This window comes from Meriones unguiculatus, chromosome 2 (genome assembly GCF_030254825.1).
Source record: "Meriones unguiculatus strain TT.TT164.6M chromosome 2, Bangor_MerUng_6.1, whole genome shotgun sequence".
NCBI classification, from domain to species: domain Eukaryota; kingdom Metazoa; phylum Chordata; class Mammalia; order Rodentia; family Muridae; genus Meriones; species Meriones unguiculatus.
Genome location: NC_083350.1, coordinates 178,857,981 through 178,881,097, shown reverse-complemented (window position 1 = coordinate 178,881,097; position 23,117 = coordinate 178,857,981). Strand labels below are relative to the sequence as shown.

The 23,117-nt window shown below is 40.7% G+C and overlaps 1 protein-coding gene across 1 annotated transcript; it reads left to right on the top strand.

The window, feature by feature from the left end:
• The first annotated feature begins 2,863 nt into the window (after nucleotides 1-2,863).
• On the top strand, nucleotides 2,864-3,895 carry LOC110539451 (speckle-type POZ protein-like). Its single transcript, XM_060376944.1, has one exon. The coding sequence runs from the start codon at nucleotides 2,864-2,866 to the stop codon at nucleotides 3,893-3,895; it is 1,032 nt and encodes a 343-aa protein (XP_060232927.1).
• The last annotated feature ends 19,222 nt before the right edge of the window (nucleotides 3,896-23,117 follow it).

The window sequence follows — 23,117 nt, the reverse complement described above, 5'->3', positions numbered from 1 at the left end:
AGGTGTCCCGCAGAGACTGATGCACCAATGAAGGACCATCCATCTATAGGACCTAGACCCTCTGCTCAGAAATAACCAAGTGGCAGCTCAGTCTCCATGTGGGTGTCTGAGTAAGGAGAGCAGGGGCTGCCTCTGTCATGAACTCCATTGCCTGCTCTTTGATCACTTGCCCCAGATGATGTGGTCTTGCCACATAGGAAGAAGGTTAAGTCAATACTAATGAGATTTGATAAGCTTTGGGCAGATGGTAGAGGAGGAGAACTCTCCCTTTCAGTGGACTAGCAGAAAGAGATAGGGGGGAAGAAGGAGGAATGTTGGGACAGAGAAAAATTGAGGGAAAGGGCTTCAATCAGGATATAAAATGAATAAAGTGTGATAAAATAAAAATAAAAAAAACCTACTTGGACAAGTACAGATTTTATTTGGAGTAGGTGGTTCTCAGAGCTACGTGACAGAGCCAAAACCTTCAGGTCACCAACTGTAGGTGGCACAAGAAAATGGGTGTGTTTTTGTGCCAGAGAAAAAAATTCTAGGATTAGTTTGTCGCTCCAAGACATGAGGACCAGGATAGAGATGAGAGGAGTAGGGAACATTATACAGATCATATTACAAGAGTAGCTATGTCAAAATCCCTTCTTCTGTAACCAATGAATATGTTCTGTAGCCCTTGGAAAACAAGACAAATCTTACTTTTAAGGCCCATCAGAGTAAGCATGGAAGTTTTAAGTTTGAAGAGGCCAGAACTCACCAGAGAAAGATACAAGACCTGAGGCCAGGAAGAGCTGAATCTTGTCAGTGAACATGTTTGAATTGAGAAACATTTAGAATTCTCAATTTCTACTCCATTATGTGAATCTGGAGAACTTTTTCCAAGGAGGATTATTTGAGGGAGAGTTTCTAGTCCTCCAAAAAATGTTGGTGGAGCTATCCAAGGATGGAAAAAGGGCAGGGATGAGACTTCCAGTTTCAGCAGTTTGTAGCTCTGCTTGTGCGACACTATATATGAGCTCTTCCCCCTGCCCTCCATGTTGTGAACAGTGACAGGTAAGGAAAAAACCACTTCCCTGATCATGTTTATGGCAGGGATAATGGAATACAATCACAAGAGTGAATAGGAGCTTTGAAGATGCCTTCACTTATGGGAGTTTAACTGCAGTAAGCAAAATACAAAGGTGATAGCTGTGCTTGTTGAAAACTTGATTACAAATGGAATTAACTCAAACCCAAAAATGGAGGGCCAGAGTGTGAGAAAGTTTTTGCTTAAATTCAAGTAGGGTGATTTACTTTGAATACATAATTTATTCCAGATCTTGAAGGAAGAAATGGAAATTCCACAGGCATTTAATCTGGATCTTGCAGCAAAAAGACACACACCTTTAATCCAGGTTTTAGGGCTGGGAACCACACCTTTAATTAGGCCACACCATCTGCTACAGGCCTATATAAAGACATGGAAGAAGGAATTTTTTTGTCCTTTCCCTGCTTGCTCTGAGCTTGCTAGCAAGGCCAATCCTTCACTGGTTTTATAGCCTCCTTATCTAAAATTCCAGCATATACTGAAGGCCAGCTGAAACCTCTAGCCCCCTGGACTGAACAACTTCCTGGGCTTCTTGGACTTTCTATGCACAGCTTGAATGGATTCTCTTGACTGCAATCTGTAAGTCATTCTCATTAATACCCTTTATGTATACATTCATCTGTGAGTTTAGTTACTTATCATAATAGGATTCTGTAAGCACAAAATGTTTTGAAATTGACATGCATAACATGTTCCAAACAGTTGAAAAGTTCTGTATAATAGCCAAAAGTTGTTATCAATTGACCTAAAATACAAAATAGAAGAAAAAATTGAGTGAAAGAGTCACAAGGGAAGACTAAGCAGCCTATGGGCTACATTTCACCAGGGGATCTTGGTCCTCTCCATGCATGGAACTTGGTTGATTCATCAATCTCTGCAGGCCCCCACGGGCCCAGATTTTTTTTGTATTTGTTGGTCTCCTAGTGGAGCTCCTATCCCCTCCAGGTCATTCTCTCTTCCCCTTCTTCCATAAGACACCCTGTACTCTCCCCAAAGTTTGCCTGTGTTTATCTGCATTTGCTTTGATCCTCTACTGGGTGGAGTGTTTCAGAGGAAAACTGTGGTGGGTATCCTTCCTTTTCACTCTCCTCTACTACTTCTGGTGTCTATCCTGTTTGCCATTCTTAATGACATTTAAGTATCCTCCTCCTTAGGGTCCTCCTGGTTGTTTAGCTTGTTTAGGTCTTTAGATATTATTTTATCCTATATTAATTGCTAATATTTGCTTCTAAGTGAGTATATACCATGCAAGTCTTAGTAAGGGGAGAAGGGGCAGTCTCTGAAATGAACTCGGTTGCTTGCTCTTTGATCATTTCCCCTGGCCCAGTAACCTAGTTGTGCCACAGGGGAAGAGGATCCAGGCAGTCCTGGTGGGACCTGATAAGCTAGAGTCAGATAGAAGGGGAGGAGGATTTCCCCAATGTTAGACTAGGGAAGGAAAATGGGGAAGAAAGGGGAGGGAGGTGGAATCAGGAGGATATAAGGAAGAGGGCTACATCCAGGATACAAAGTAAATAAATTGTAAAAAGTAATCATAACTAAAAAAATTAACTGACTAGGTTTGTCGACTGTATTTTCTGAAACTGATATTAAAATCTACATAGGAAATTACAGAGAGACCCAGGTTTCAAGTCTCAGCAAAGAGGGAACAGAGCAGAGAGTAGAGAGTAAAATTCTGATAAGTATCTCTAATTGTGTCCTACAGGTGAAAGAAAAACTATCTTGATTCTTCGCTTTGAACTGAGTTTAACCTTCAAACTACCTCTTGCAGTAACGATAGTGGACATGGCTGCTGAGAACTCAGGCTCCACACACGTCACTGTCAAGACATTTTCCTACAGGTGGACCATTACCAACTTCTCCATTTGCATGGAGGGAATGACAGAACCCATTGCAAGTGCCAATTTTTCTTCAGGACCCTATGTCAAACACAAATGGTGTTTAAGAGTGTACCCCAGTGCAATCCATGAAGAGAGCAAAGACTACCTGTCAGTTTACCTAGTGTCGCTCAACTTTTCAATAAGCCCAGTTTGGGCAAAGTTTCAGTTTTGGATCATCAACAACCAAGGAGAAAAATGCCATGAACAGTCGAGCCAAAGCCTTTTCAGGTTCGTGCCAGGCAGCGAGAAGGGATTCGAACGGTTCATCCGGAAAGATTTCCTCTTATTACAAGCAGAATTTCTTCTCCCTGGGGACAGTCTCACCCTTTTATGTCAAGTGACCATGGTTCAAAAGTCCTGCAAAGTTGGTAGACTGAACACTACCTCAGCAATCAAGGTCCCAAGGTGCACATTGAGAGATGAGCTAGGTGAGCTGTGGGAGAATTCCCTCTTCACAGACTGCTGCCTGGTAGTAGGTGAGCAGGAATTCCGGGCTCACAAGGCCATCTTAGCAGCTCGCTCTCCTGTTTTCAGAGCCATGTTTGAACATGAAATGGAGGAGCGGCAAAAGAACAGAGTTGAGATCCACAACATGAAACCTGAAGTCTTCAAGGAGATGATGGCCTTCATTTACACGGGGAAGGTGCCAAACCTCCACACCATGGCTGCTGGAGTGCTGGCAGCTGCTGACAAGTATGGCCTGGAGCACTTGAAGGTCCTGTGTGAGGATGCCCTCTGCAGGGACCTCTCAGTGGAGAATGTGGCTCATGCTCTGTTCCTGGCTGACCTACACAGTGCAGAGCAGCTCAAAATGCAGGCACTGGATTTCATTTCAGAGCATGCTTTTGAGGTCTCTGAGACCTCAGAGTGGAATGCAATGGTGGATTCCCATCCACACTTGCTGGCTGAAGCATTCCGCTCCCTGGCTTCTGCCTAGGCGCCTCCTATCAAGCAGCTGGTGGGATTGTAGCACCTGGTTAGTTGTGACCTACATGTGTCCTACAGAAGCAGCAGCCAGTGTTACCAGTGACTCCTGCGTTGACTATGGGGTTGCTGCTACATTTACAGTGACTCTGGGGAAGGACAGCATGGTGGCTCAAGATTTCACACAGCCGGGAATAAGTTGGAATGATGCCTGGGTGAGCAGCCCTGGACTCTGGTGCACTCTACCTAACATCTACCTCTTTTAATTTTGTCTCATGAGTTGGAAACTGCGATTCAACTTAGTTGCTTGCCACAAATATATCCTAACAGGGTTTTTGTTTGTGTGTTTGTTTGTTTTTTTGAGGGACACCTCTCTGTATTAGGCTGAGTGAAACACAAGACAAGGGGCTCAGAGCAAAGGTGAAAACAAACATGAACATGTGAAAGACACAGAAGACTTTTAATTTCCAAAATTCAGTTTTTGGGTGCTGGAGAGATAACTAGGTTGGCAAAAGTGAGAGTTGCTCTTGTAACTGGAAAACCTGGACAGTTGTCAGCATACATGGGAGAGTTTTTATTCATCAGTAACTGGACATTGAGCAGACCAAGGTCAAATATTTCTCTGTAGACAAAACCTGACAATTAAAATGATGAAATCGGTCTGCATTCCCAAGGTGCTTATTATGTTCAGAGGGCTTAAAGGCCTAAGAATATTTAAATATTCTTTACATATTTGAACTCTAAAATTTCAATTAATGCCCATATCATTTCTGGATCTGATATTATCCTGACATCAAACTAATTCTGGCAATATGTTTTAGTCTTCTCTCTCCTTCTCACTCTCTGGATCATTCTCCCTTTAGCCATGTCTAGATTGTTCTCTCTGCAACCTGTATCTATAAAACGGTCCTGGTAATCAACTCTTAGTAAAAAACTCCTCTCGCCTCCACTGCTTTTAAGTAGCCTCACTTTCCTGTCCTTTTCTTCTGATTGTTGGTTGTATTTTTCTCTCCAACTCACTCTGTCAAATCTTTCTGTGTTTTTTCACTTAGTCTGAGGGCCAATTAGATCCCATTTTCAAACATGGCTGCTTACTTCTGTAAGACAAATTTACCTTCATTGTTTGGGATTAAAGGTGTGTACTAAGAAGATGTCTACATTCAAGCCAGTTCATATTGTAATCCAGAGTGTCTGAATTCAATCAGGATCACATAGGCAGTACATGATTTTATTTTATTTATTTTTTTACAATTAGTTATAGTTTGTTAACTTTGTATCTCTGCTATATCCTACACTCCCTTTCCCTCACAATCCCACCCTCCCTCCCTCATCTCCCTGCCCCTTTCCATGTCCACTGATTGGGGAGGCCTCCTCCCCTTTCACTTGTTCCTGGTTTATCAGGTATCTTCAGGACTGGCTGAAAAGTCCTCCTATGTGGCCTAGCACGGTGTTGGGGGAGGGGAGGTCAAAGAACCCACCATTGAGTTCATGTCAGAAATAGTCCCTGTTTCCCTTATTAGGATATCCACTTGGATACTGAGCCACCATGGGCTATATCCAAGCAGAGGTTCTAGGTTATATCCACACATGATCCTTGTTTGGAGAAACAGTCTCATAAAAGACCCCTGTGCCCAGATATATTTGGTCCTTGTGGAGCTCCTGTCCTCTCCAGGTCATATTATCTCCCCTTTTTTTCTTATGATTCCCTGCACTCTGCCCAAAGTTTGGCTATGAGTCTTAGTATCTGCTTTGATACACTGCTAGGTACAGTCTTTCAGATGCCCTCTGTAGTAGGCTCATGTCCTGTTACTTGTTTTCTCCTACCTCTAATGTCCACTCCATTTGTCTTTCTAAGTGAGGATTGATCATCTTACCCTGGATCCTCTTTCTTGTTTATCTTTTTTAGGTGTATAGATTTCAGTATACTTATCCTATCTTATAGGTCTATATAAGTGAGTACATACCATGTGTGTCTTCTGCTTTTGGGATACTTCACTCAGGATGATCATTTCTAGGTCCCACCATTTGCCTGAAAATTTCATGATTTCCTCATTTTTAATTGCTGAGTCATAGTCCATTGTGTAAATGTACAACAATTTCTGTATCCATTCCTCTGTTGATGGACATCTGGGTTGTTTCCAGGTACTGGATATTGCGAATAAAGTTGCTACAAACATGGTTGAGCAAATGTCCTTGTTGTATGCTTGAGCATCTTTTGGATATATGCCTAGGAGTCGTATAGCTGGATCTTGAGGAAGCACTATTACTAATTGTCTGAGAAAGCAGCAGAATGATTTCCAAACTGTTTGTACAAGTTTACATTCCCACCAGCAATGGAGGAGGTTTACTCTTTCTCATCATTGTCTCCAGAATGTGTTGTCACTTGAGTTTTTGATCTTAACCATTCTGATAGGTGTATGGGGAAATCTCAAGGTGAAATCTCAGCGTCCTTTTTATTTGCATCTCTCTGAGGATTAAGGACATTGATCATTTCTTTAATTGTTTCTCTGCCATTGGATAGTCCTCTGTTTACATTCTCTGTCTAGCTCTGTATTCCATTTTTTAATTGGATTATTGGATTTGTTGATGTTTAACTTCTTTTATTTTCTCTCTTTTTTCTTTATTAATTACACTTTATTTACTTTGTATACCCCCTGTGGTACTCTCCCTCCTCCCATCCCATTCCCTCCCTTCCTCCACCCTCTGCATGCATTCCCCTCCTAAAGTCCACTGATGGGGAGGACTTCTTTTCCTTCCTTCTGATCCTAGTCAATTAGGTCTCAACAGGAGTGGCTGCATTGTCTTCTCCTGTGGCTTGGTAAGGGGGTAATTAAAGAGCAGGCCAATCAGTTCTTGTCAAAGACAGTCCCTGTTCCTATTACAATGGAACCCATTTGAATACTGAACTTCCATGGGCTACATCTGTGCAGGGGTCTTAGGTTATCTCCATGTATCGTCCTTGGTTGGAATAGCAGTCTCAGGAAAGACCCCTATGTTCAGATTTTTTGGTTCTGTTGCTCTCCTTGTGGAATTCTTGTCCTCTCCAGATCTTACTGTTTCCCACTTCTTTCCTAAGATTCCCTGCACTCTGCCCAAATGTTGCCCACAAGTCTCAGCATCTAAATTGATAGTCTGCAGGGCACAGCTTTTCAGAGGTCCTGACTTGTTACCTCTTTTCTCCTTCGTCTGATGTCCACCCTCTTTGCCTTTCTGGATAGGAATTGAGCATTTTAGCAAGAGTCCTCCCTCTTGATTAGTTTCTTTAGGTGTACAGATTTTAGTAGGTTTATCTTATATTAAATGTCTTTATGAGTAAGTATATACCGTGTGCATCTTTCTGCTTCTGGGATAGCTCACTCAGGATGATCTTTTCCAGATCCCACCATTTACCTGCAAATTTCATGATTTCCTGGTTTTTTATGGCTAAGTAATATTCCATTGTATAGGTATACCACAATTTTTGCATCCATTCCTCCACTGAGGGGCATCTGGGCTATTTCCAGCTTCTGGCTATTACAAATAAGGCTGATACAAACATGGTTGAGCAAATGTCCTTATTGTGTACTTGAGAATCTTTTGGATATAGGCCTAGGAGTGGTATAGCTGAATCTTGAGGAAGTGCTATTCCTAGTTGTCTGAGAAAGCGTCAGATTGCTTTCCAGAGAGGTTGTACAAGTTTACATTCCCACCAGTGGTGGAGGAGGGTTCCCCTTTCTCCACAACCTCTCCCGTATGTGTTGTCTCTTGAGTTTTTGATCTTAGCCATTCTGGTGGGTGTAAGGTGAAATCTTAGGGTGTTTTGATTTGCATCTCCCTGATGGCTAATGAGGTTGAGCATTTCTTTAAGTGTTTCTCTGCCATACGATATTCCTCTGCAGAGAATTTTCTGTTTAGCTCTGTACCCCATTTTTTAATTGGATTACTTGATTTGTTGCTGTTTAACTTCTTGAGATCTATATATATATACTGGATATTAGCCCTCTGTCATATATAGTATTGGTGAAGATCCTTTCCCAATCTGTAGGCTGTTGTTTTGTTCTGAGTCCAGTGTCCTTTGCTTTACGGAAGCTTTTCAGTTTCATGAGGTCCCAGTTATTGATTGTTGCTCTTAGAGCCTGTGCTGTTGGTGTTCTGTTCAGGAAGTTGTCTCCTGTGCCAATGACTTCAAGGGTATTCCCCACTTTTTCTTCTAAGGGGTTCAGTGTGTCTTGTTTTTTGTTGAGGTCTTTGATCCACTTGGACTTTAGTTTTGTGCAGGGTGATAAGTATGGATCTATTTGCAATTTTCTACATGTAGACTTCCAGTTAGACCAGCACCATTTGTTGAAGATGGTGTCTTGTTTCTATCGATGGATTTGGCATCTTTGTCAAAGATCAGCTGTCCATAAGTGTGTGGATTTATGTCGGGGTCTTTTATTCGATTCCATTGATCCACCAGTCTTTTTCTATGCCAGAACCATGCAGTTTTTAGTATGGCTGCTCTATAGTACAGCTTGAGATCAAGGATGGAGGTACCTCCTGAAGATCTTTTACTGTGGAGAATTGTTTTAGCAATTCTGGGTTTCTTGTTGTTCCATATGAAGGTGAGAATTTTTCTTTCAAGGTCTGTAAAGAATTGTGTTTGTAATTTGATGGGAATTGCATTGAATCTGTAGATTGCTTTGGTAAGATGGCCACTTTACTATATTAATCCTGCCAATCCATGAGCATGGGAGATCTTTCCATTTTTGATATCTTCTTCTAATTCTTTCTTCAGAAACTTGAAATTTTTTTCATACAAGTCTTTGACTTGCTTGTTTAGGGTTACACCAAGGTGCTTTATGTCATTTGTAGCTATTGTGAAGGGTGTTGTATCCCTAATTTCTTTTTCAGCCCTTTTGTCTTTTGTATACAGGAAGGCTACTGATTTTTTAGAGTTAATTTTGTATCTTGCCACTTTGCTGAAGGTGTTTATCAGCTGAAGGAGTTCCCTGGTTGAATTTTTGGGGTCTCTCATGTATACTATCATATCATCTGCAATAGCCAGAATCTGGAAACAACCCAAATGTCCATCAACAGAGGAATGGTTACAGCAATTGTGGTACATTTACACAATGGAATACGACTCAGCAATTAAAATTGAGGAAATCATAAAATTTTCAGGCAAATGGTGGGACCTAGAAATGATCATCCTGAGTGAAGTATCCCAAAAGCAGAAGACAAGCCCATGATGTCGTTCTTGGGGGAGTGCCTGAAAGGGTTGGGTATTCTCAGCCCCAGATCCTGAGCCCAGGTTTCTTTGGTAGTAGTTACTGCTATCGATGGGGCAGGGGCACAGACAGTGTGGTCTGTGGCAGATTCTGCTGGCGTCCTCCTGCCTCCTCCAAAGATGGAATAGGGAAGGGGATATGGGGAAGTGCTGAGGGATCACCTCCTGATGTGTCTCCTCCCAGAGGAGTCTGCTGGTGACCTGGTGACCTGATTCTATATGGACTCAGTTCATGGTTAGTCTTTCTTCCTGGGATATTCTCACTTTGGGTGCTCTCTAACCATAGAACGGCTAAGATTACCAAAGAGTGCTAGATCAGGCTTTTACAAGGATTGTAGGACTCTGATCGCAAGCCATTGGACATGTACAGCACCGTTTTACCCAGTGACATATGTCCTGAGCCTGTAATTCTTAATTTGCCTAAACTGTTGATGGAGCATTTTTTTTCTCCCCCTAATTTTCTCAAGCTTCTTTTGTCATTTTATGAGGTAGATCTAAATTTTCTAAGTGTGGCCACATTCAGCTTTTGTTGTGGATGTAAACATGTCTTTTTGTTTTGATCCCACAAGTTGGATTACCTGGTTCAAAATTCAGAATTGTATGCAATCCTTATGATATTGCAGATTTTCCTGAATCTCTTAATATAATTACTGATTCTCACAATGCATAAAGACTTATTTTGCAGGGGGCCCTGGGGGATACAAAGGGAACAAAGTGTAATTAATTAAAATTAAAATAAAAAATGGAAAGAAAAAATAGTTATTTTGCACAAAGAAACTTCTGAATTTATTCCTGATATGTCACACTTGACTTTATTATTTATGAAATTGCAACAGGCCATCAGAAGTAGAAACTATCCATTATGTATTACTCATATTTGGTCTCACACATTTACAAGATCCATTGACACAAAAACATGAGGAAATTGATCAGTTACTATTAGGACATGTGTTAGAAACCTTGAAATTTCACCAAAAACACCTTATAAATAATAAAAGTTTAAAGAAAAAAATTTTTATCACATGGCAACAAGCCACGATTGTGGGGGCAGGAGGGATGTTTTGTTCTCTGTATAACCAAACTCCATTATCATCTGGAAGTAACCCTAGGGATATTAAAAGAAATGAAATCTGGCAGATGGATATGTTTCATTTTGCTTAATTTGGAAAACAAAGGTATGTAATTCATACCGTTGATACATATTCAGGGTTTCAATGGACAACTGCGTTATGATCTGAAAAGGCTAACTGTGTAATTACACATTTATTGGAAATGAGGGCAATATGGGTATACCTCCACAAATTAAGACTGATATGTGGAATCCAAGATAGCAGTGCTGGGAGGATACTCTTTATGACCAGCAGCACAGCAGGATCTGCACAATGAGCAGCAGACAGAACTCTGGGCCCTAAAACACTGGTGATTATGTTTTCCAGATGAGAGGAAACCCCATGGTGTGGATTCAATCATCTTCAACTCACCCAGGTAAACCTCAGAAGAGGTTGGGTTCCACTAGGAGGTTGGGTACCATCCCAGACTGACACGCCAGCATGCTCTGATCACTGTCCTAGACTGAACTGTGGGTCCCACAACACCAGAGACTGGGATTTCCATTCGAGAAAAAAATCCCATGATACAGAAAACAATCAGGACTGACCTTAGGTCAGCCAGACAATCCTCTGGAAAAGACTCGGGTCTGGTAGGTGCCCAGGTAGGTGCCTCAAAACTTGGGTGCTTAGCAGCAGGCAAAGAGTCCTGCCTGCTTGTCTAACTCACCATCCCAGACAGAACTGAGGGCCCCAGAGCACCAGAGAATGAGTTTTTCTGTCTAGTTGAAGCCCACAGTGAGGAGAACAAGAGTTCTGACCTCAGAGCACTCAGCCACTTCCTCTTGCCATGAAAAGTTTTCAGAAAAAGTTACAGAGTATTGGCAGATGCCCAGCCTCCCAATTGCCAGTAAGGCAGAGCCACACATCTGTGCCTTGGTGTTCTACTCACTGTCCCAGAGAGAAATGCAGTCCACAAAGCACAGTCTGGGTATCCTTGTCAGGAGGAAACCCCAGAGCAGGGAAAACATCAGGTCCAATGCTCAGGACACCCAGCTCCAGAAGACTTTCTGGGTTCACACAGGTTCTAGGCTCTAGGAAGATTCCCTCCTTCAAGGCCAGAAAATATTTTCAACAAAATCAGAGAAGTAAATTTCCCCAATTTTAAGGAGAGGCCTTTAAGAATACAAGAGGCCCGCAGAATATCTACTACGTTAGACCAGAAAAGAAAATCCTCCTGCCACATAATAATCAAAACAGTAAGTATACAAAACAAAGAAAAAATACTAAAAGCTGTAAGGGAAAAAGACCAAGTATATAATGGCAATCCCATCAGTATCACACCTGACTTCTAAACAGAGAATATGAAAACCAGAATGACCTGGATGGATATCATGAAGACCCTAACAGAACACAGATGTCAGCCTAGGCTACTGTACTCAGCAAAACTCTCAGTTCTCATTGACAGAGAAAACAAGATATTCAATGACAAAAACAAATTTCAACAATACCTCCACACAAATCCAGTGTTACAGAAGATACTAGAAGGAAAAATACAACCCAAGAAAACTAATTACTTCCAAGAAAACACAGGAAACAAATAACCTCACTACAGCAACACTAAAAGTAGACAAGCACACAAATACTCTACCACAGCCAACAACAAAATCAAAGGATCTAAAGGACACTGGTCATTAATCTCTCTCAACATCAATGGACTCAATTCTCCAATAAAAAGAAACAGACTAATAGAATGGATGCCTAAACAAGATCCAGCAATCTGTTGCATACAAGAAACACACCTAAGTCACAAAAGATAGACATTACCTGAGAGTAAAGGACTGGAAGATGTTTTTCCAAGCAAATCGACCCAAGAAGCAAGCAGGAGTAGCCATTCTAATACCTAATAAAATAGACTTTCAACCAAAATTAATCAAACAAGATGGGGAAGGACACTTCATACTCATCAAGGGAAAATTCCACCAGGAAGATATCACAATCCTGAATGTGTATGCCCTAAATACAAGGGCACCCACATTTGTAAAAGATACATTAATAAAACTGAAACCACACATAGATCCTTAAACATTAATAGTGGGAGACTTCAACACCCCACTCCCAATAAAGGACAGGTCAACAAAACAAAAATTAAATACAGAAACAATAACTCTAACACAGGTCATAAATCAAATGGACCTAACAGACATCTATATAACCTTTCACCTGCAGGGAACCAAGGCCAGCTAGTGGAAAGTTACAGACAGCTGCAACAAGGTCGTAGGTGAGAGATTTACGTTTCCTGAACCTATGAGACATCTGTGTGTCAGGCTAGACATTTTGAGATATCTTAGCTGACATTCTTGTACTATCTCTTTTAGTAAACATTCTTGTTGTGTTCTGCATCATCATTAATCACCCTGTTATGTTTTGTAAACTGTATTGCTGACACATTTTCCCTTCCTGCCTTCTCCCTATAAAGTTGTGTGAAATTTTTCAAATAAATGAGAGCGAGATCAGACTATAGACGTGCTCTTATTCTTTGTGTGTCCTTGTCTCTATTTCATTCTTTTCACCCCTCCTTAGGAACTTGTTGCACTCCCACTGGACGGGACATTCACCCAAACACAAAAGAATTTACTTTCTTCTCAGCACCTCATGGAACCTTCTCCAAAATAGACCATAGAGTTGGTCACAAAGCAAGCCTCAAAAGATACAAGAATATTGAAATAATCCCTTGTATTCTATCTGATCACCATGGACTAAATCTAGACCTCAACAAAAGAAATAGCAAAAAGCTTACACAAAAATGGAAACTGAACAACTCACTACTAAATGACAGCTGGGTCATAGAAGAAATGAAGAAAGAAATTAAGTTTTTCTAGAATTCAATGAAAATGAAGGCACAACATACCCAAACTTATATGACACAATGAAAGCAGTGTTAAGAGGAAAGTTTATAGCTATAAGTGCCTTCATGAAGAAATTTGAAACATCTCATTTAAGCAACTTAATGGCTCACCTAAAAGCACAAGGGGAAAAAAAAAGAAGCAGACACACCAAAGAGGAGTAGACGGGTGGAAATAATCAAACTCAATGCTGAAATCAGGGAATAGAAACAAATAACGCAACTCAAAGAATCAATGAAACCATGAGCTGGTTCTTTGAGAAAATAAAAAAGATAGAAAAACCCTTAGCCAAACTAACTAAAAGGCAAAGAGACACTATCCAAGTCAACAAAATAAAAATGAAAATGGGGACATAATGACAGACACTGAAGAAATCAAAACAATCATTAGGTCTTACTTCAAAAGCCTATATGCCACAAAATTTGAAAATCTAAATGAAATGGACTTATTTCTTGATCGATTCCACTTGCCAAAGCTAAATCAAGCCCAGGTAAATCAATTACATAATCCTATAACCCCTACGGAAATACAAGCGGTCATCAAAAGTCTTCCATGAGAAAAAAAAAAAAAAAAGCCCAGGGCCAGATGTTTTCAGCACAGAATTCTACCAGACCTTCAAAGAAGAGCTACCACCAATCCTCTCCAAACTGTTCCACAAAATAGAAACAGAAGGAACAATACCAAAGTCATTCTATGAAGCCATAATCACCTTGGTACCTAAACCTTACAAAGACGCAACAAAGAAAGAGAATTTCAGGCCAATCTCCCTTATGAAGATCAATACAAAAATACTCAACAAAATACTTGCAAGCCAAATACAAGAACATGTCAAAGATATCATCCACTGCCCCCAAGTAGGCTTCATCCCACGCATGCAGGGGTAGTTCAATGTACAGAAAATCCATCAATGTGATTCACTATATAAACAAACTGAAGGAAAAAAACTACATGATCATATCCTTAGATGCCAATAAAGCATTTGACAAAGTCCAACACACATTTATGTTTAAAGTCTTGGAGAGATCAGGGATACAAGGCACATACCTAAACATAGTAAAGGCAATGTACAGCAAGGCTATAGCCAACATCAAGCTCAATGGAGAGAAACTTAAATCAATCCCACTGAAATCAGGGACAAGGCAAGGCTGCCCACTCTCTTCGTATCTCTTCAACATAGTTCTTAATTAAAGGAGATCAAGGGAATAAAATTTTGACAAGGAGGCAAGGTATCACTATTTTCAGATGATATGATAGTATACATGAGTGATCCTCCAAATTCTACCAGGGAACTCCTACAACTGATAAACACCTCCAGCAAAGTGGCTGGATACAAAGTCAACTCAAAAAAACAAGTAGCCCTCCTGTATACAAAAGACAAAAGGGCTGAGAAAGAAATTAGGGAAACAACACCCTTCAAAATAGCCACAAAGGATATAAAGTATCTTGGTGTGAACCTAGCCAAGCAAGTCAAAAACATGTATGGAAAAAAAAAATTCTAGTCTCTGAAGAAAGAATTAGAAGAAGATATCAAAAGATGGAAAGATCTCCCATACTCATGGCTTGGCAATATTTATATAGTAAAAATGGCTATCTTACCAAAAGCAATCTACATATTAAATGCAATTCCCATCAAATTATCAACACAATTCTTTACAGAACTTGAAAGAAAAATTCTCACCTTCATATGGAATAACAAGAAACCCAGAATTGCTAAAACAATTAACTACAATAAAAGATTTTCTGGAGGTATCTTGATCCCTGATCTCAAACTGTACTGTAGAGCAACAATACTAAAAACTGCATGGTACTAACACAGAAATCTACTGGTGGTTCACTGGAATCCAAAAGAAGACCCTGAAATAAATACACACACTTATAGACACCTGATTTTTGACAAAGATGCCAAAACCATTCAATGGAAAAAAGATAGCATCTTCAACAAATGGTCCTGTTCTAACTGGATGTCTACATGCAGAAAAATGCAAATAGACTCATATTTATCACCCTTCACAAAACCAAAGACCAAGTGTATCAAAGACCTCACCAAAAAACCAGACAGACTAAATCTGGTAGAAGAAAAAGTGAGGAAGAGCCTTGAAGTCACTGGCACAGGAGACAATTTCTTGAACAGAACACCACAGCACAGACTCTAAGAGCAACAATCAATAAATGGGACCTCTTGAAATTGAAAAGCTTCTGTAAACAAAAGGACACTGTTGTCAGAACAAAACGACTGCCTACAGATTGGGAAAGGATCTTCACCAATCCTATATCTGACAGAGGGCTAATATCCAGTATATATAAAGAACTCAAGAAGTTAAACAGCAACAAATCAAGTAATCCAATTTAAAAATGGGATACAGAGCCTAACAGAGAATTCTCAATACAGGAATATCAAATGGCCAAAACACTTCTAAAAAATGCTCAACATCCTTAGTCATCAGGGAAATGCAAATTAAAAGGACCCTGACATTTCACCATACACCCATCAGAATGGCTAACATCACAAACTAAAGTGACAACACATTTTGGAGAGGATGTTGAGAAACAAGAACCCTCCTCCATTGCTAGTGGGAATGTAAACTTGTACAACCATTTTGGAAATCTGTTTTGCTCTCTCTCAGACAATTAGGAATACTGCTACCTCGAGATCCAGCTATACCACTTCTAGGCAAATATCCAAAAAATGTTCAAGTATTCAACAAGGACATTGGCTCAACAATGTTTGCAGCAGCTTTATTCATAATAGGCAGAATCTGAAAACAACTCAGAAGTCCCTCAATGGCGGAATAGATACAGAAATTGTGGTACATTTACACAATGGAATACTACCCAGCAATAAAAAAAACCAAGAAAATCATGAAATTTGCAGGAAAATGGTGGGAACTGGAAAAGATCCTCCTAAGTGAGGTATCCCAGAAGCAGAAAGACACACAGGATATAAAGTCACTCATAGGTGGATATTAGACACATAGTATAGGATAAACTACTAAAATCTGTACACCTAAAAAACTAATTTAGAAAGAGGACTCTGGCTAAATTACTCAATCCTCATTTAGAAAGGCAAATAGGATGGACATCAGAAAAAGGAGAAAATGGGGAACAGGACAGGAGTCTGCCACAGAGGGCCTCTGAAAGGTTCTACCCTGCAGGGTATCGAAGCAGATGCTGAGACTTATGGCCAAACTTTGGGCAGAGTGCAGGGACACCTATAAAAGAAGTGGGAAATAGTAAGTGTTGGAGAGGATAGGAGCTCCACAAGGAGAGCAACAGAATTAAAAATCTGGGCACAGGGGTCTTTTCTGAGACTGATAATCCAACCAAAGGCCTTTCATGGAGATAACCTAGAACCCCTGCACAGATGTAGCCCATGGCAGTTCAGCGTCCAAGTGGGTTCCTTAGTAATGGTAACAGGGACTGTCTCTGACATCAAATCAGTGGCTGGCTCTTTGATCACCTCCCCCTGAGGAGGGAGCAGCCTTACCAGACCACAGAGGAAGACAATGCAGCCAATCCTGATGAGACCTGATAGACAAGGATCAGAAGGAAGGATAGGAAGGCTTCCCTATAGGTGAACTTGGGGAGGGCCATGCATGGCAAAGGGGGAGAGAGGTTGAGATTGGGAGGGGAGGAAGGAGGGAGCTACAGAGGGGATATAATGTGAATAAAGAGTAATTAATAACAATTAAAATAAAAATATATTAATTAAAAGTACACTGACATGCAGCTGAATATGTATCCAGAAAGATGAAGCATATTGTAATATAAGCACATTATTGGTATACCACACATTCCTATTGGACAGGCAGTTGTAGAAAAATCTAATTGTACTTGAAAAGGGATTCTTACAAAACAAAAGAGAAGAATAAAGTTCCCCTGGGAATACTAAATGGTGCTTTTTAATATTAAATTTTCTTAATGTTGATGAAAAAGGAACAGCAGCAGCTGAGAGATACTGGGTTATAGCAAAAATGCTGGACTAGAACAAACCATTTGTTATGAGGACTTGTGGACAACAGAATGGAAACCTGGAGTAATTTTGAGGTCGGAACATGGTTATACTTCTGTATCTACAGGAATGACAAAATATCATTACCAAGAAAATTATGAAGATTAGATTTCACCAGGGAAGACCTCCTGCTAAATGAAAGATGAATGACTTTGCATGGTAAATGAATCTTACTGTCTTCCTGGTTCTTAAGATGCAAAAATGTCCATGTAATATTACCTTTAAAAGTTTATTTTCAGAGTAAGAGACCAGATAACAATGAAGATAAAGCAAGAAGTCAAGATACTCTGCTTCACGGACGCCTCAGTTATTCTTTGTTCAGGAAACTACATCCAGGACAAATCAAAAGGGATAACCCAAATGATCACACTGCACAGACTAGACAAAAAATACCTATACTGGACAAAAACCACAAAACTAGACAGAAAAAGATAGAGCTAACTTTTCCAGTGCATGGCCAATATCCTAATTTTTTTTTTTCTTCAATGCAGTTTATTCAGGAACATTGAACAATCCTTGGACCCCGGGGAAAGCCAGCCCACAGCTTAAATAGCCTCTGGGTAGCCAACCCAGGCCTGCCACGGGGGCAATGCAGATAGGTCCACATACATGGAAGCAAGCCAGATCCTCAGCCTTAGCCAAATGTGGAGTTGTTCGTGACAGAGAGCACTCACCATCGGGAAGGTGGAAGGCGGAAACCAGCTCCATCTTTAAGGCATAGCATTCCGCAGCTCTCTACAGTTCCCCCTTTTTGTTTTAGACGCATCAGGCAAGAGTAGAGGTCTGATCTCTGATATTAGAAATAAATTGGGACTTTGTACAGATGTTCATTTAGGTGTCATCCACCCAAAGAGCATCAGACCCATCTGATACCTTTTTCTCAGAGGCGGGACCTGGGGCATCAACCCGCATGCAATCAGACATGCTCTTCTCTGGGTCGAAAGCTGCTGACCCTGAGTGCAGTGCTTATCCTCGCATCCTGAGCGTATCATTTTAGCTTTTTATGGTATCCAACCATGCTTGGGGAGAATGTCCTGCTTCAATGGCTGTAAAGGCCTGAATGATCATGGCTGCATCACACTGTTGTGAGACTCTAATCTTGCATATATACCACAGGCAAACCAAGGAAACCAACACCAGAAGGCCTGCTAATACTCCCATGCCCGCCCATTCCTTCAGATGATTCATGGCTGCAGCAATCCACGTTGATAATCCTGTGGCTAGTCCTGCGTCCACTCCGGTAGAATTTACTGTGACAATGGCCACTCTAAGCTGCTCCATCATAGTATCGAATTCTCCAGTCCAATTACCTAAAATATAGCTCGACAATTGTTTAGACAGATTTGCAGCACAGGAAAAATTCTCGTGTTGTATGCTAGTGACACAAAGTCCAGCATACTTTCATTGACAGCCAGGTTGAGCGATTTGCCCACACCTGTTTGTCTATATCCCCCATTTTTATTCATTATTAGCCAGATAGAGCCAAGTAATTGTGGTAATGATACTTGCTTTTTTGCCCAATGCTGGAATGCTAGTAAAGTTAGGTATGCCCTGGTTACTCGCATGCCTCACTGGGTGCCTGTGCCCATTGATGCCCCTCACGCTATGACTCTCTTCAGACAGAAAAGGGATCTTGGAACTACAGCCACCATTGTTACTACCATCTCATTGACGGCTGTTGGAGCTACCACCAGGGCATTAGCCATGAGTCATACTGGGCAGACTGCTCAGACCCTGAATAATCATTTAGCCAATGTAGCTCATGCCTTAGTTGTACATAAAGGAATTAATGCTCAACTAAAAGGAAGCTTGATGGTGTTCAATCAGAGGATTGACCTCTTGCAGGAGCAAATTGATACCCTATATTCTAATTTTTTTAAGGGTACCCAAAAAGATGCTTTTCTTCAGAAAAACAAAATAATTTTAAGAACACAACATCCCCATCCCATGAGGTAGGATGGGTGTTGTTGGTTGTTTAGTGGGTTATGGACTCATCATGGTAAAGGAGAAAACAAAGTATAAGTTAAAAAAAGGATCTTTTCATTTCTCTCCTCTTTCTTTTTCTCTTAACTTTATCTCTTAGCTACACTTTTTTAAATGATATTAAAAGGTTCTTTTTAACATTCATTTAAAGAACACAAAGACCTCATTATTCTTTCTATTACTGTAAAATAATAACATTATTACAACATTATTGTTGGGATACAGCCTCACTAGGTAATTTTTGGTGAACTAGAATTCTTGATGTAGATCTCCAAGTCACAGAGATTGACATGCCTCTTACTCTGCAGTGCTGGGATTAGAGACCTTAGACACCAGGCCCTGAGATAAAAAAAAGCATGATTAACATCAGAGAAACAGTGCTATGTGCACTGTCTTTGCTGGACTGGTTTTCCATGTGACAGTTTGATAAGCCTTATAAAAGAAAGGAAGGAAGAGAAAGCCTAAGAAGGATTAAAAGTAAGTAAATGTAGCTCAGTGGTAGAGACTGGACTAGCTTGTTGAGGTCCCTGATTCTATCTCCTGCAAAATACCAAGATACATCTTTCCCCAGGTGACTGCATACATTCCTGAAAAAGTCCCCTAAAGAAAGCTGCCTGGAGAGCAAACAGTGGATGGCAGAGGCCGCTGAACTTCTCATTTACTTCTCTTTGGGACATTCCTTTAAAAAGTCAAAGAGTCAGGCCATGTCAAATTCTGTATAATCTGCTTCCCTGAGGGGCTGAGGAGAGGGGATAGTAGGATCAAGCCTATCCCTGCTGAGCAGGAGATCTTAAACAAAAACAAACCAATAATATATACTTTAATAAAGAGACAAAGAGACCATGAGAAAGATCTGGCTATCTCGCTCTCTGATTTTGTCAGGTGGCAAATAATTAAATGAAGCAATTTTCATGTTTATTATATACATGGAGACGATTTAGTTATTGTGATCTATTTCTGGACAATGTTTTCAATCATTGCTCACAGTGACCTTTTTGGATATGGGCAATCCTCAGGCACCAGTCTTTAGAGCCCTGTGTGATACAGGCTTTAACCACACAGACAGTGAAAAAGAATTTTCTTTTTTTTTCCTTTTTCCATAATTTTATTTTTCTCATTAGTTACATTTTGTTAATTCTGTATCCCAGCTGTATCCCTCATTCACTCCCCAATCCCACCCTCCCTCCCTCATCTCCGCCCTGCCCCTTTCCAAGTCCACTAATAGGGTAGGACCTCCTCCCCTTTCATATGACTCCCTTTTGTCAGGTATTTTCAAGACTGGCTGCAAAGTCCTCCTCTGTGGCCTAACAGTACTGCTCCTGCCTTGGGAGGTGGGGAGGTCAAAGAGCCAGTCATTGAGTTCCTGTTAGAAATAGTCCTTGTTCCCCTTACTATGGGAAACCAGTTGATTACTGAGCTATCACGGGTCACATCCGAGCAGAGGTTCTAGGTTTTATCCTCTCATGGACTTTGGTTGAGTGTCCATCTCAGAAAAGACCCTGTGCCCAGATACGTTTGGTCCTTGTGGAGCTCCTATCCTTTCCACATCAAACTCCCCTTCTTTCATGATTCCTTTCACTCTGCCGAAGGTTTGGTTGTGAGTCTTAGTATCTATTTTGGAGCACTGCTAGGTAGAGTCTTTCAGATGCTTTCTGCGGCAGACTCCTGTCATACGTTCAATGCATATCCCATTTGTCTTTCTAAATGAGGATAGGTCATCATACCCTGTGTCTGCTTTCTTGATTTTCTTCTTTAGGTGTATAGATTTCATTATGTTTATCCTATCTTTTAGGTCTATATAAGCGAGTATATTCCATGTTTGTCTTTCTCCTTCTGGGATACTTCACTCAGAATGATCTTTTCTAGATCCCACCATTTGCCTGCAAATTTCATGATTTCCTATTTTTTGATTGTGGAATAGTATTCCATTGTGTAAAAATACCACAATTTTTATATCCATTCCTCCGTTGATGGACATCTAGGTTGTTTCCAGGTTCTGGCTATTTTATATTTTTATTTCTATATCCCAGAAGGAGAAAAAGAATTTTCAAACTGATTTGCGTATTTTCTGTCTGTCTATCAGTCTGTGTGTCTGTGTGTCTGTCTGACTGTCTGACTGTGTCCTTCTCTCTCACTCAAGACAGAGTTTCTCTGTGTAGCCTAGGCTGTCTTTGAACTCCCATATACACCATGGGGCGGGGTGTAGAAATCACAAAGATCTTTCTACATCTACCTCCTCAATATTGAGATGAAATGCTGGAGTTCTCAATCTATAAAAGAGACAATAATAACGGAGGTGAAACAACTCAAAAGAACAGATAATAAAATACATACATATATTTGTTAAATGAATGGAAAGTGTGTGAGGCAGGGTAAGAGACTGAGGGAATGAGATAGCTGAGATCTAGGGTTTCTCCATTTACCTGTGAGAGGCTGCTCTCACACTCCAGCAGCACACATTGGGGAGCTCAGAACCCACCATGTACAGCTTTTTTCATGTCTTGTACTAATGGGCTACCTTCATTTCAAAGCACAGATTTAAGGGATGTGGAACTAGCTACCCTGACCATAAATCCACCTGGCCAAGTGTCTCCAATGCTGATAGTTAGCCACTTGTAAAAAGTCTCAGAAGAACCAAAAATCAGAGATCAAAAGCAATTGATTGATTTATGCTGCACTGAGGGATGAGCAGCACTGGGAGAGAAGTAAGGAGGGCTGGGCTGGGAACTGCTGAGCTGAGTGACTCATGGCAGCTTTTCCTGTGTACTCTAGGATTAGTTTGTCTCTCCAAGGCAGCAGGACCAGGATAGAGATGAGAGGAGTAGGTAGCATTATACAGATCACATTACATGAGCAGCTATCTCAAAATCCCTTCTTCTGTACTCCCTTCCACACCTTCGGATGGATCTGGAAGAGTGTTTCCAAGGAGGATAATCTGAGCGAGAGGGGCAAGCCCTCCAGAGATAATTTGTGGGGTCATCCAGGGACTTTAAATCTGGAATCTGGATGGAAAAAGGGCAGGGATGAGACATCCAGTTTCAGCAGTTTGTGGCTCTGCTTGTGAGACACCATATATGAGCTCTTCCCCCTGCCCTCCATGTTGTGAACACTGACAGGTAAGAAAAACACCACTTCCCTGATCATGTTTATGGCAGGGATAATGGAACACAATCACAAGAGTGAATAGGAGCTTTGTAGACATTAACAAGATGCCTTCACTTATGGGAGTTTAACTGCAGTAAGCAAAATACGCAGGTGATAGCTGTTTTTGTTGAAAACTTGATTACAAATGGAATTAACTCAAACCCAAAAATGGTGGGCCAGAGTGTGAGAAAGTTTTTGCTTAAATTCAAGTAGGGTGATCTACTTTGAATACATGATTTATTCCAGATCTTGAAGGAAGAAATGGAAATTCCACAGGCATTTAATCTGGATCTTGCAGCAAAAAGACACACACCTTTAATCCAGGTTTTAGGGCTGGGAACCACACCTTTAATTAGGCCACACCATCTGCTACAGGCCTATATAAAGACATAGAAGATGGAATTATTTTGTCACTTGCCTTCTTGCTCTGAGCTTGCTAGCAAGGCCAATCCTTCACTGGTTTTATAACCTCCTTATCTAAAATTCCAGCATATACTGAAGGCCAGCTGAGACCTCTAGCCCCCTGGACTGAACAACTTCCTGGGCTTCTTGGACTTTCTATGCACAGCTTGCCCTGAATGGATTCTCTTGACTGCAATCTGTAAGTCATTCTCATTAATACCCTTTATGTATACATTCATCTGTGAGTTTAGTTACTTATCAAAATAAGATTCTGAAAGCACAAAATGTTTTTGAAATTGACATGTATAACATGTTCCAAACAGTTGAAAAGTTCTGTATAATAGCCAAAAGTTGTTATCAATTGACCTAAAATACAATATAGAAGAAAAAATTGAGTGAGAGTCACATGGGAAGACTAAGCAGTCTATGGGCTACATTTGACCAGGGGATGGATCTTGGTCCTCTCCATGCATGGAACTTGGTTGATTCATCAATCT